The 13641-nt window shown below is 35.5% G+C and overlaps 3 protein-coding genes, 1 non-coding gene and 1 pseudogene across 5 annotated transcripts; 3 read left to right on the top strand and 2 right to left on the bottom strand.

Annotated features, from left to right (window-relative positions):
- Nucleotides 1-109: 109 nt before the first annotated feature.
- F59B2.12 (uncharacterized protein) lies at nt 110-3474 on the bottom strand. The gene is made up of 8 exons (NM_066597.4): nt 3330-3474; nt 3010-3266; nt 2697-2833; nt 1964-2654; nt 1581-1913; nt 1412-1537; nt 808-1350; nt 110-752 (listed from the first exon to the last, which is right to left on the bottom strand). The coding sequence occupies exons 1-8, from the start codon at nt 3466-3468 to the stop codon at nt 222-224; spliced, it is 2757 nt and encodes a 918-aa protein (NP_498998.1). The 5' UTR covers nt 3469-3474; the 3' UTR covers nt 110-221.
- On the top strand, nt 3344-3543 carry F59B2.17. The gene has a single exon (NR_052580.1). It is a non-coding gene; the product is annotated as an Unclassified non-coding RNA F59B2.17 (non-coding RNA).
- A 570-nt stretch (nt 3544-4113) lies between these two features.
- On the bottom strand, nt 4114-8072 carry F59B2.11 (annotated as a pseudogene). The gene is made up of 10 exons: nt 8011-8072; nt 7806-7963; nt 6149-6708; nt 5619-5735; nt 5430-5558; nt 5087-5221; nt 4943-5026; nt 4828-4899; nt 4368-4735; nt 4114-4269 (listed from the first exon to the last, which is right to left on the bottom strand). Coding segments are annotated over exons 1-10 (1841 nt in total).
- Nucleotides 8073-8665: 593 nt separating this feature from the next.
- Nucleotides 8666-10399, top strand: F59B2.9 (F-box protein). The gene is made up of 4 exons (NM_066594.5): nt 8666-8833; nt 8895-9113; nt 9247-9565; nt 9666-10399. Exons 1-4 carry the CDS (start codon nt 8760-8762, stop codon nt 10329-10331), a joined length of 1278 nt encoding a protein of 425 aa, NP_498995.2. The 5' UTR covers nt 8666-8759; the 3' UTR covers nt 10332-10399.
- Nucleotides 10400-10877: 478 nt separating this feature from the next.
- F59B2.8 (uncharacterized protein) lies at nt 10878-13267 on the top strand. Its single transcript, NM_066593.3, has 4 exons — nt 10878-11042; nt 11140-11361; nt 11663-11978; nt 12421-13267. The coding sequence occupies exons 1-4, from the start codon at nt 10954-10956 to the stop codon at nt 13099-13101; spliced, it is 1308 nt and encodes a 435-aa protein (NP_498994.1). The 5' UTR covers nt 10878-10953; the 3' UTR covers nt 13102-13267.
- Nucleotides 13268-13641: the final 374 nt, after the last annotated feature.

The following is a 13641-nucleotide window of genomic DNA, read 5'->3' as shown; positions in this document are numbered from 1 at the left end:
TTGAAATTAAATTGTTTTTTTGTAATAAGTAAATTTTTTAAACTGATGAAGTAAAATGGCAATTATGGAGGTTAAGCTTGCTGAAAATGTTCACAAATAAAGTTTCTATTTTTCATAGATTTTCATTTTAAAAACTTTAAATATCAAGCAGAGTCAAAAATTTATTAAAACAAATGACCGGATCTTGAGTTGAATTGCCAGATTTTTGATAAAATAAAATATTACATTTGAATAATATCCTTATGCTGTTTAACATCCTTATCATCAATCTTATGATGACTCTCTGATCCATCCTTTGTTTCTGTGAAGTGTCCCTTTCCATCCTTAGCCAATGTTTTCTTATGTGAACTTGTTTGATCACCTCCCTTTGCCATTGACTTCTCATATCCAACATCCATTGAACTTTCAGTTCCATTTCCAAGTTTCTGGTATCTTTGCTTCTGTGCTCCTTCTCCACGAGATTCAAGATCACTGTGATGCTTGAATCCTTCATCAATATCAGTACTTGATCCATCAGCCTTTGATAGATGAGCCTTGTGTCCAGCATCAACATCAGCTCTGCTCTTTTCATGAGTGATATGACTGTTATCATTTGACATAACAACTGATCCATCGGCCATTGCAAGCTTCTTCTGAATCTGAGCAAGTTGGCCCTCGGTAAGATGAGATGTAGAAACGTTCGAGTGTTTAGCATCAGTAAGTTCCGTTCCGTCGACAGATTTTGAGTGGATCTTTGAGTCGGAAGAGGCATCCTGTAAAAGTGATTTGTTATACGCTTATCTAATCTATACTAGGTGCACAACTCACTGAATCATTGCTATGATTCTCTACCAAACTATTCTTGACTTCAGAAACTGAATTTCCAGCAGCATCAACATTTGCGAAAGCATTTTGTCGGACATCAGTGGCATCCTTGACAGCATTCTTCTTTGCAGAATTACTGCTAACATCCGAGAAGCTTCCATCAGCATTTTGTCTCTTCTCATGCTCCGATTGCTTTGATGAATCGTTGTGTTCACTGGCTGTCTGATTGCTGCTGTCATTTGAGATTGATTCAGATCTATCTGCGTGCTTAACAATCTTGGCATCCACATCACTGCTTGCACTGATAGCATCGTGACTGTCAGCAGCCTGGCTTGAAGTCTTATCAACCTTGTTCCCCTTAGCATCGACTGCAGACATAGATGTATCCAAAGATGACTTGGCATTGGCAGAAGCTGCAACTTGTTTGCTATCCTTTGCATGAGTGATTTCAGTTCCATTTGCAGTCTTTTGATGAAGATGGTCGAATTGGTTGGATTCAGCATCGGAGGTGTTGAAAGCGTTGGATGAAGCAATCGTTTCGTTTGACTCAAAATTCATAGTTTGGTTATTGATGAATTTTCAAATATGAAATTTCCGAATTTCTTACCGAAACTCCTCCCTTTCCAACTGAATAACTTCCAACAGCCAAGTTCGATCCTCCATCAGTTCTATTGACACGAGAATTGGATCCCTTGCTTTCATCTTTGAACGTTCCGTCACTATTCTTCTCGTGCTGTAAAAGATTGAAAGCTTCAGACCACTGAACCCTAGCTTACATTCTTCTCCAAAGCGCTCTTTTCTGCTTCATAAGTGTTTCTGTTGGTGTCATTCTTCACGTTGACCTGGGACATTGTTCCATCAGCATTTTTAATAGAAGCACTCATTTCAGAATTTCCGAATTCTCCAGTCTTCTTGTTTCTGTATGATCCATCAATCGAGTGGTTCTTCATGTTTCCGTGCTCATCGACTGAAGCTTGAAGAGCATGAGTCTTATTATGATTCTCATCCAAAGATGTTCCACTTGCAGATTTACTATGAGATGAGCTAACAGTTCCGTTGGCATCGACTGAGTCAAGAGTATCGGCAGCGGTGTTGTTTCTGCTTTCTGCCTGGAAATTGTTAGTTTAGAAATCTCTGTTAACTTTTCAGTTAAACTAACCTTTCTTCCACTCTCGATGCTTGATTCATTAAGAGATCTTTGTCCATTCTTTCCAATTTGCTCACTGATACTTCCAGCACTTTGGTTAGCCTCATCCAAAGCATAGTTGTCTGTTTTATTACTTGTACTGTGACTCTTAATTCCATTTGGTCCAACCATGCTAAGATCCGAAGATTGTCCAGATGCAGAGTTGATCTTGCTGCTGTTACTTCCAGCATGACTAGCTTCCATTGAAGATGTTCCATCAGCATTGACATTCTTCTTTGACATAACTTCCTCGGCCGTTGCCTTGTCATAGCTAGTGTTGTTGAAGTTTCCAGTTGAGTTAGACATTGATGTTCCATCGGCATTCTTGAGAGACTCCAAGTTAGACTCGAAGTCAGCATTGGAGCCGGAAGCAGAGGCTGCCTTCTTACTGTAGTTTTGAGATTTCTTGTTTCCTTGAGCATCAAGGCTTTCAAAGTTGGAATGAGCATCCGAGGCAGCGTTATGTGAGTCCCCAACTGATCCCTTTCGGTTGGTAATATTGTGGGAAGTTCCATCTGCTCCAATCGACATTTGAGCATTCTCATCAAGCACGTTGTGACTGAGATGCTCATCAGTGTTCTTATGTCCTGTATTGTTACGAAGGAATGTTCCATCAGCGTTTTGTTGGTTGACAAACTCATTTCCTTCATCAAGAGCAGCAGATCTGAATAATAATATAAATTTAGAAGAATATTCATTGATCTACCTGCTCTGGTTGTTGATCTTATTAGTATTAGAACTCAACATGGTTCCATTTTTATCTGCATAAGTCTTGCTGCTCTTTTCCAAACCGTATGAGCTTGCGTCATCAGAGGATTTGTTGTGGCTCTTTCCAGTTTCGATCTGAGAAAAGTGAAAGTTTGTGTAAAGTTTTAAAAAACATAAAAATTGGCATACAAACATTTGAGGGACGCTCGCCTAGATTTTTTAAAACTTTTTAATGCTATTCATGGAAGCCATACCAAGATGATTTACAATTGAGATAGCTGGTAAAGTTCTTAAATTGCTATTATACTCACCACAGATCCATCTGCACTCTTGATTTTGGTGTTCTCATTGGCTTCATCGACCTTTGATTCCTTATTGTAACCGTCCTTCTTTTCTGAATTCTCAGTAATATTCTTTCCATCAGCACCAACAACAGTGAGTGAATGTGTATTTGATGAAGATCCACTGCTTTGATGATGTCCCTTATGAGAACTACTTGAATGAACCATTGCAGCTTTACTAGCGTCTAACTTTGGCATTGCAAAACCTCCTCCAAATGAGGATTTTGCTGAAGAAAAAAATATTTAGCCAGATATTGCTAATTAGCTATGGTTTTTGTGACAATACTAACCTCCTGAATTTGAAAACATTGAAGCTCCGAATCCACTCGATGAAGAACTAAACTTTGCTTTCAAGTCATCAATAAGGGATCCATGAACCACTCCAAGAATCAGAAGGGTCGCCACAGCGACACCTTGAGGAGAAATCATTCCTGTAAGACAAAGAAAAAGAGATTACGGTAGTCAGCTTAACCTAACTATAAAACAAAATATATGATCAAAACTGTGATACTCGTTCCTTTTATACCAAATGGCTTTCGGGGTTTATGATGGTAACAAAACTCGTGCGTTGCAGCTCCGGAGGGGTTCCCGTTTTATTGACGAATCCATGAACATTGAAAAAATAATGGAACAATTGGGGAGATGACGAGTTAAATGACAACGCGCCGTGCAAAATATGTATTATGATTCAGGCACACTGGAAACAAGTGTTTATGAAGTTAATTTTTTTGACTCTGTGTAACTCAGCAAATAATTGGTACTTTTTTTTAATCCTTTAATTGCAATGAAAAATAATGCAATTGAAAGATAAACATTATGATCATTTTTGTAGTTGAACATTTGTTTCCTAGGCATTTGTTTTTCAAGATACGCCAACAAGGTATTTTTCTATATTGTCGTTTTATTGGATATTTTGTGATATTTTGATATTTTTGAAAGCTTGGAGAATAGATATTCCATCCGGTAGAGATGCGCCTTTTCATCCGCCATTTTTTTTCGATCACCTTGTGCCCGCCTAATAATTTGAATATATACACTAGAAACTCAACACATTTATTTAAATTTCAAAAATTATCAATCAAATCTGTTTCTTCTTCTTCTGTTAGTATTATTATTATTACCGTCCCAAGTTGTTCTACGTGACAATGAAGAAGAAGATGAAGATTTGCTGGATGAAGATGAAAATGATGTTGAGACTTCTTCCTCTTCTGAACCATTTTCACTGACGCGCTGAAATTTCACATTCTTTGTTCAAATACAAAGTTCTTATAGTAATTCTATAAAGATATTCTATTGCTTTTTTTTGTAAGAACCAAAAGCTAACTTACATGCTTCTTCTTTTTGGAACCTTTCTTATCATAATCTTGAGCATGAGTACTGCTTCTCTCTGTTTCAGTCTTTACCATTCTTCCATTTCCATCTTTTTCAAAGTTAACAGATCTACGATTCGATTCATCATCATCGCCATCTTCAGTATATTCAGCACGTCCTCTACCTCCTGAGCCAAATCCTTTTGATGTCGACCTCGAATCACTCTTACGATCCTTTCTCTTCGGTGTTCCTTTTTCTGTTGGAGGCTTCTCTTCATCTTCTTCATCATCTTCAGTATTGATTCTATGTGTATCGACAACTTCATCGGTTTCTTCGTCATTTGAAAGATTACTTTCTTTGCGAATGGAGTTTCCATTGTTGTCTTCTGAAATGAAAAATAGGATTCCAAGGCGCACTACCAGCTTTCCCACACATAGTTGTTGAAAGCTGGGCTGATTTGCCGAGAAAAAACCTTACCGCTATTATTTTCTTCACTATCATTAGTATTCGATGAGCCAGATGAATTCCTTTCATGAGAAGGGCGACGATCTTAAATTCACATTCCCTTTGAATTGTCATATTTTTCAATTACCATTTAAAGTGTTCGTCTTTTTAACAGATCTTCGGCCTTCTGTTTCTTCATTGGAAGATTCATTATCGTTTAGGGATTCTCTTTCTAAAAAATTTTAAGGGTGTGATTTGCTTTTTAATATAATTTCAATAAAATAACCTTTACCTCCTTTGTTTCCTCTTCCCGTATTTCTAGAATTCGATGAATTTGCATTGTTGGAATTTTTGCGATTTTCTTCTTCAAAATACTCTCCTTCTCCAGTTTCTTCATATGAAACATTGTTATCTTTTGGTTCTTTTCCTGAAATAAATTTTTATATGTGCCTACTTAGACATTATGCGCCCATCGCAAATTTAACTGTGATGCAGGTATTGTTCAAATCCAGTTTTAAAACCTTTAGGGGTTTTAGTGAAAACATTGGGAATGCTCTAAAAATTTGAAATAAAATTGAACGTATCAAACAACTTGGAAGTCGACGTGATTTTAAACCAATCTTTAAGTGTCTTACTGTTATTTCCTCGTCTGATTTGAGAATCTCTCGAATTGCTGTTTTCTTCGGAATAATTTTCCTCTTCCAATTCCCTTCCACGGCGTCTTGTCCCATTTTTACCCCTACCGCCACGGCCATTTCCATTTCCTATAAGATTTCAAATTAATACAATATTTATTTGGCACAATTGTGCATCATTAAGCCAACCTCTATTCCTTTTGCGTGATTCTGAGAAGTTTTCCTCTGAATTCTGATTTTCACGGGTTCTTTCCGAGTTACTCTCAGTTGATTCATCATTAACTCGGTTTCCTTTTCCACCACGCCCTGAAAAAATGTTCCGATTTTGTGATTCAAAAATGTATTATTTCAATGAACTTATTTTCTATGTTGTGTCTATTCAACACAAACAAAATTAGAAAATTTTCTAATTTCCGAAGCCTTAGTTTTTTTTTTTCAAAAAGTTTTAGAACATCTGAGAATGCAGAGAAAATTTTCCGGCAACAAAAAAATCGGAATTGCCAAAATATTTGTGAATTTAAACTTTTTCGATTTTTGAACAGAAGTATTTGAAAGAGAATAGAGGCTCCCAAAAAATATGTGTTTGACTTCCAAAATTGTGATAGGTAAAAACTATATGTCACTCTTTGATTATTTCAGAACATTTTTGAAATGTTTTACTATGATATTTTGTCACTTCAGCACCATGTTAATAACTTTTCCCTATTAATAACACTAACCACCTCTTCGTCCATTGGAATTTGAAGAGCCCTCTTCGGTCAGGTAAGATATTCCACCATTTCTTCTTCCATTAGTTTTTCTGGTTGTTTCAGACTCTTCATCAGAAATATTATCGGATTGACGTCCCCCATTGCTTCCTCTGTTGCCTCGCCGATCATCTTGGTAGTTTTCTCGATTGTCCGAGAACTTGACGAGGAATTTTCATTAGAATGTGTGTTACTTCTTTCAGCACCAGAAGATCCTTCTCTATTGTTTCCACGAGTTCTTCCACCTCTCGTAATTCTATTTCCATTTCTGTCATATCTTTCCTCGTTGGTTTCCTCATCCTCGTATTGGTTACTTTGTCCTCTACGTCCACCAGATCTATTATCGGAGTCTTCACCAGATTCAGAGTTTTGTGGTCTAGGTCTTCGCCCTCTTCCACCTCTTCCACCTCTTCCTCCAGATGATTCTTTTCTGGTATTACCATTTACTTGGTCTCCACGATAATCATTTAGTCGAGTATACTTAACTGCTCCATTTTCATAAACTTCCCGTTTTCTATCTTCCTCCGCTTGATCTCAAATAACGAAGTTCTCAACTTTAGCCTGATAATTGGAATTCATTGTTTTCTCAAAAACGTATAATTTGGTATAAATGACTACTTCCTTGCAGCCAGGTCAATAGTCCAATAGTCAAATAATAGTCAGTCAATCCTATGCATCAAATTTTGAATTTTTCTAAGACTGAACTGTTCCTTTGAAATGTAAACTTTTATAAAATTGAAAGACATGAAACAAACATGAATTACAGTAATTCTGTAAATTCTGAACTTAGAATCATTAGGGAGCACACTTGAAAACATATGAAATAAGGTATGTGAGAATACCGTATCAATCAGATATGTCTGATACTTCCTCAAAAATATCTATCAGAATATGAGTACGATATATTATTACTAGTGTGCATCTTTTCGCGCGACCATCATGGCTCAGCAGGTAAGACTTCGGAACAACAGGAAATGCGATCAAAGTTCAACACACAGGTATAAATTGGGTAAGAAATAGGCAAAACTTGGGTAAGACTTGGGTAAGACTTGGGCGACGCCTCGAAACGACGAGGCAGTCCACGACTTTTTTTCATTTTTGTGGCGGCGCCAACTCTTGCCCAAGGTTTACCCAAGTCTTGGCAACTCCTTATAAATGTTTTTATTTTTTGGGCAAGGCTTGGGTAAGAAGTTGCGAAGCCTTGGGTAGGAAGCTGGCGGCAAACGCTGAGTCGATGTGAGGAACATTGGGAACATTTACAAAATCCCGTTTTTCTTATTGTTGTGTCAAATTTTTTCTTGAAAATTCACATAAAAATATAGAAAAATGTTTTCTATTTGTGAAAATAACTCTTCTTTTCATTTAAATCTTTAAGAAATTGCTCAAAAACTGAATAAAATATAAGTGTGCTAATTGGTGCATTCTCTCGTCAGATAGCGACTTTGGAGCAGTGGTTGAGTAATTTTTGGAACTTTTTTTTAACGTAAAACTATTTTCTGAAATTACAATAATTTTTCTATATTCCTATATTAATTTCAAAAAAAAACTTGGGCACGATGGGAACCAGTGGATTTTGTAATTACGCGGCACACCTTTTTCATATTTTTGAGCCTAGGTACGCCAAACCTACCAACTAAATCATCATTATTTTGGATAGCATCTTGACTGAGAGCTCCTTTTCCACCCTTTCCGTCATTTCCATCTACATTATTATTTTCTCCATCTTCATTCGATCCATTTACACCATTATTTCCGTTGCGACGACGACAACTTCTTCGGAATTTCGTACTGAAATTTAAATTCATAATAAACTTTTCAAAACTCGAAAATCTTACCTTGCATCAACAAAAATTGTTAAAAGAAGTAAAGATGAGATTGTTAAAGTAAGCAGTCTCATATTGGAATAATATGAAGAAAATGAATTGCTTCCGTCTTTTTATACTTTTAGAAAATCATAAAATTTTAAATGTATAGTAAAGAACAAGTAATAACCGATTTTCATTGAGGTCATTAAATCGTTTTGTATTTTTATGAATTTGTGGGCGATTTTTGATTATTGTAATCATTTTTGTAAAATGTTCTGTGCATGAGTTTTTTTTTCAAAAAAAGTTAAATAATAACAGTGATGAGAAAATTATGTAAAATCCGAAAATTAAAGACGAATTCCATTAATTTCAGTACGAGCCGAAACTGTTGCCGGAACTGAAAACTCCGGCATTTTTTCCGGTTCTCATAATTTTTTTAAAATTATGTCTTATGAAAAATCCCTCTAGACATTTCCGGCAAATCTGATATCCGGCAAACGGCAAATCGGCAATTTGCCGAAAATGAAAATTTCCGGCAAATCGGTAAACCGGCAAATTGCCGACAAAAAAATTTGCCGAACGGCAATTGCTGCCCATCCCTGATACTGACCACAATTAGTATCACCCTCTCCTTCGGGAATCATTCGGGTCCTCCACATTTCTCTATTTTCTCTCTTTCCGTTCTATCTCTCTTGTATTGCATATGTATTCAGTTGAGGAGAAGGCACTATTGATTCGAACACCCAACCACCAAACGGCTGTCTATTATACTTTTGATGATGAGCTTTAACCTTTTGGATTTACCAATAGTGCCTCGCCAAAAAGCGTTGAAATACCTCGAGCCAATTGATTTGTAAGTTTTCTTATTCTGATTTTCAAGAGAAAAATAATAATAAATTAATTAATATTTAAAGATTTGAACTGTCATTATGCTCCAAAAGAATGGCACAGTCTGTCAGAGATCTGAAAATCGAGGCAAGTGCTCACTTTATTACTTTGACAAGAGGACAATCGTCAGTTCATGTACAATTTAAAGAGAGAAGCCGAGCGATTTGGTGGGATTTTAAAGAAATTTTTATGAAGAAGGATTTGAAGGATAAACGGAAAATTGGATACATTCTTTTTGAAAACTGGTAGGTAAAACATTTTAATTCAATTTGACATCTCTGGAAGACAATATATTTAGTTTTTAACGTTATAGGAATTTGTTAAAATTCAAAATTACCCAAACCAAACCCAAAATAAGAATTATTATCAATTTTTAAGCGAAAAATTCCGTCGTGGTGCATTCACACTTGATGAGTTCTACTGTCACTTTGATAATCTGGAAGAAGGCGCTGCGGCTGTTTCCAAACATTTTCAGTTTTTGTTTCCAGGACCATTGAATATCTTACTCAGTCCGACTGTTTATAGACATTTGGAATTTTTGTTTTTCGAGCCATCAATTCAAAAATGTGAATCATTTGAAATGTGTGGTGCGGATATACCTGCAAAAAGGACAATGAATCGAATATTTGATAAACTGACAATTGAGAAAAAGCTATGTATTAGACCGAAGACCAGTGAGAATTATGTTATTAAACAGGTAGGATTTCTTTATTGGAAAGTAGTTTTGCAACATTTATCAGCAAAATATATTTTTGATTTTATAAAAGTATGAGATATGAAAAATTACTTGTTTTCAGGCTTTACGTGTTGAGGAGCTTTTTCTCAGAAGTGCCCGATGGATGACAAGAGAGCATCTCTTGGAACTGAACTGCATCGTAGCTGATCTAAGTGATCATAATTTCCAGTGCTCGGATTTTGAAGCATTTGCAGAAAAGTGGATGAATAACAAGTCTTCAAAGGTTGAAAATCTTCGTTTTCAATGGCAATCTGATGTTGAATTTAAACTTGAAAATCTTAAAACAAGCCGATGGGATAGTACTAGAAGAGAGCGAAATTACATTTTCACAATGAAAAATGAATCAGTTCAAATTGATTGTTCCGATGGTTTTGAGTTGGAAAGAAATGATGGAAGGCTTGCAACATTTGTAGTTGAACAACAAGAAGATAGAACTCATATTTTGTACTTTCTCGTTTGGATAGAACTGTTTCCTGAGAAGAAAAGACTGGAAAATCTACCAAAAACGCTTGGACCTTTGTACAAACAGCTCGAAAAGATAAATCGTGATTATCCAGATGAATCATCATTGGAAAGACTTTTATCGAATCCTAATCTGGTGTATACAGAGTTTTTGGAAACTTATAAAGTACTGAAAAATATGGATGGAGAGAACAGATCACCATCTACTGGACAAGCTTTTCGAAGAACTATATTTGATAAAATTTACAATACTATTGATTTATAACATATGAAATATAATTTTTTGAAATGTTAAAGTAATCATTTTCTAGATTTTGAATAAATTTTTTTTTCATATATTCCTTTCAATTAACTCCGCTTTTTTAAACTACTTTCTAGGTTAGCTGAACTGTAAAAAGAAAATCAGAAAGATTCGAATTTCTGACACTTTTCAGGCCTTAAATATTCCCGGAGAATAAACTAAAAAGATAGTAACAAAAAGGCTAAAACCAACTTAATTTGGTCAACCACCAAATGGCAGTCCGCGGATTTTGAGCCGATTTTCATTAGTCGCACAAGGATGCTTTACCCGTGATTACGTGTTAGTTTCGGATCCTATGTTCTGTGAAATCAGTTTGGAAATTAGTTGTGTAGTTTTTTGTATCAATCGCGATAATAATCAAACCCTTGTCAAAAAGGCAATTAAACGTATCATTAGTACTTTGTGTCATAGTTGTGTGTGACCTCAAAGGGGTCCATCCTCTCTCGTCTCTCACCCGTTCTATTAGTACCACTGGGGAGTCTCTCTATTTCTCTGTGTACTCTTCTTCTGGGCTTCACCCTCGTTCATTTGCATATCGATCAAGACCATTGGTCACTCGTCTGTCACCATTGTTTCATTGTTTTCAATGGAGTTCATGTCAAGTCCGTTTCCTATTACAAAACTACCACTGGTGCCGCGTTGCAAGATTTTGAAATTTTTCGACTATGGAGACTTGTGAGTTTTTTTCCAATATTATACTGTAAGAACAACATTTTGTTTGAAACTGAAAGCCTCAAAGAACCGACTCAAATAACTTAGTTTTAATATCTAGATTGGATATATCGCTGTGCTCCAAACGAATGGCTCAAACTGTTCGAGATATTCATATAACCGCAGATTTACATTATTTGACGCTCGGAAAAGATAATCAACAATCGATTCAAATTCAATTTAAACAAGAACAAAAAGTGATTTATTGGGATTTCAAGTTAGACCTCGTGGAAGAGGAAATGCCAGAAAGACGAACTGTGGGAGCAATTGTATTTGAAAAATGGTGAGTGATTTTTTTGAAATAGAAACATTACGCATCATGAAGACAGGAGAAAGGCATGTGCGTAAGTAGGCAAGTAAGCACGCAGGTAAGCACTTAGAAAGAGGCAGGCAGAAATAAGCAATCTCGTTTCACGTGCTTACCTACAAAAATACCTGCCTGCCTGACCGATTAACCGCGTACCTGCTTACGCTTACATGCCTGCCTACCTGCCTGCCAAAAACAGATGTTCAATTTTTTGTGAATCTTACTTAGCAAAATTACTCAACAAATTTTTCAAACACCCATATACTTTATATTCCAGCCGAAAATATTCCCAACGAGAAATTGGTTTATTCCAATTTTCCTCCTATCATTACGATATTGAAGATTCAATTGGAGAAGTCTCAAAACATTTATTTTATATTTTTCCAACATCTATTGAAATTCGACTTTCTGTTCAATTCTGCAGAACTTTACGAAACTTATTTTCTTACGAGCATTTACAAAATATAGATGTTCTCACATTGCTTGGCTCAATTATGCTTCAAAATGTATTGGAAAAAATATTCTCAAGAGTGAAAATTAGAAGAAAACTTTGGGTGGAACCGGAAACTGATGATGAATATCCTATTTTACAGGTAATTTTTGATTTGAAAAAATAAGTTATTGCGTACTAATATTTAGATATTAACAAGGAAAGAGTTTCAGCACACATTATTATTATTACGGGTGTCTAGGAGTAGCCAAAGCCAAAAAGATTTTAGATTTTTTTTTAATTTTGTAAATACGCTGAAACTTTTTTCACTCCGAAAATTTTTCAGATGTTTTGTCTTTAAAAATTTGTTGAAAACACTTCACAAAACATTTTAAATCAAGGTGAGATTTGGAAAAGTAATGCGATTTTTCGGCAATTATTTTAAACAGAAAAGTGGGCTGAAACAGTTTAAGATTTACTTTAATTCAAGTTTAAAGTAGTTTTCTTTTGCTAAATTTTTTCTAGTAACCTATTTCGGATGTACCTTCTCAAATCACACGAGTTTCATTGAAAAGCCTAACCATGAGCCTATTAACCATTTTCAGGCTCTTCACGTGGAAAACTTGCATCTGGCAAGTGCTCGTTGGATGACTCGAGATCATCTTCTACAATTAACATGTTGCTCCGTGGACTTTCATGAGCATTATTTCGGATGGAAGGATCTTACTGTATTCGCTGAAAACTGGCTTAACAACAAAAACTCCAAACTGGAAATGGTCAGATTTGGATGGCCAAATGATATCGATTCTCTTTCTGCAAATTTTGAAGGACTAAAAACTCATAAATGGGATCCAAAACAACGAGAAAAGAAGTTTTTATACTCAAAGGATAATAGATTGCACCGAATAGATTGTACGAAGGGATTGGAATTGGAAAGAGATGATGGAGAATTGGCAACTTGGATATATGAACCAGATCCATTAACTTCATCTTTATACTTTCTAGTTTGGACTGAAAGATTTCCAGAGAAAAAGAGATTGGAAAAACTCCCGAAAATGCTTGCACCATATTATGAACAATTGGTTCAATTGAGAAAAGAATATGATGATTCTTGTAATTTAGAATGGCTTCTTTCAAATCCAAATCTAAAACTTGACGAATTTGTGGAAACTTATAGAATTCTACGTGGAATGGATTCAGAGGTTAGACTCTCTTCTATTGGAAGAGTGCGGAGACGAAGAATATTTGATGAAATGTATAATATTATTGATGCACAAAATGACTAAATTAGAGTTGACTTTTTTTATTAATAAATTGATTTGGAATGAATAAAGTGGAGAGGTTATCTATCGATAACTTCGTATTATGCTGGAGTGTTTCACTGTGGAGATACTCAACAGCTCCAAATCAAAACTGCTCAAAATTGATTTTAGATAAAGATAAAGTTTATGCGAAGAGGGCATTCACCGACAAACACACACACGGGCAATAAAATATCTTTTTTTATCAATAAACACATTGAATTCAGTTCAGAGTTGAGCGATTTAACCATCCAACTTGAATCCTGGTAATTAATTTTCTTCCAGGACTTCGTCAATAAAATTCATAGCTTAACAAAAAATACGAAAAAAAAAGTTTAAAATTCACAAAAGTTGAATTTCTGATTTTAACCAACGAGACTCACATTTCAGGAGTGTGGCTTTTCAGTTATGGTGCATCGTATGATACAAAATGTTGACCCATATAACTAAACTTTCACAACAAGTTATCAGTAAACTATACAATCACTTGGTTATGTGCTCGATGTCCACACAACTTTCACTGTC

Source organism: Caenorhabditis elegans, chromosome III, assembly GCF_000002985.6.
Source record: "Caenorhabditis elegans chromosome III".
Classification (NCBI taxonomy): Eukaryota; Metazoa; Nematoda; class Chromadorea; order Rhabditida; family Rhabditidae; genus Caenorhabditis; species Caenorhabditis elegans.
This window is presented reverse-complemented; position numbering and strand designations above follow the sequence as displayed.

Coding starts and splice junctions, on each gene's coding strand:
- F59B2.8 (NM_066593.3), top strand. CDS start 10,954: ATGGAGTTCATGTCAAGTCCGTTTCCTATTACAAAACTACCACTGGTG. Junction 11,043..11,139: donor TTTTTCGACTATGGAGACTT/GTGAGTTTTTTT, acceptor TTTAATATCTAG/ATTGGATATATCGCTGTGCT. Junction 11,362..11,662: donor GCAATTGTATTTGAAAAATG/GTGAGTGATTTT, acceptor TTTATATTCCAG/CCGAAAATATTCCCAACGAG.
- F59B2.9 (NM_066594.5), top strand. CDS start 8,760: ATGAGCTTTAACCTTTTGGATTTACCAATAGTGCCTCGCCAAAAAGCG. Junction 8,834..8,894: donor TACCTCGAGCCAATTGATTT/GTAAGTTTTCTT, acceptor TAATATTTAAAG/ATTTGAACTGTCATTATGCT. Junction 9,114..9,246: donor TACATTCTTTTTGAAAACTG/GTAGGTAAAACA, acceptor TCAATTTTTAAG/CGAAAAATTCCGTCGTGGTG.
- F59B2.12 (NM_066597.4), bottom strand. CDS start 3,468: ATGATTTCTCCTCAAGGTGTCGCTGTGGCGACCCTTCTGATTCTTGGA. Junction 3,267..3,329: donor AATGTTTTCAAATTCAGGAG/GTTAGTATTGTC, acceptor TTTTTTCTTCAG/CAAAATCCTCATTTGGAGGA. Junction 753..807: donor AGAATCATAGCAATGATTCA/GTGAGTTGTGCA, acceptor TCACTTTTACAG/GATGCCTCTTCCGACTCAAA.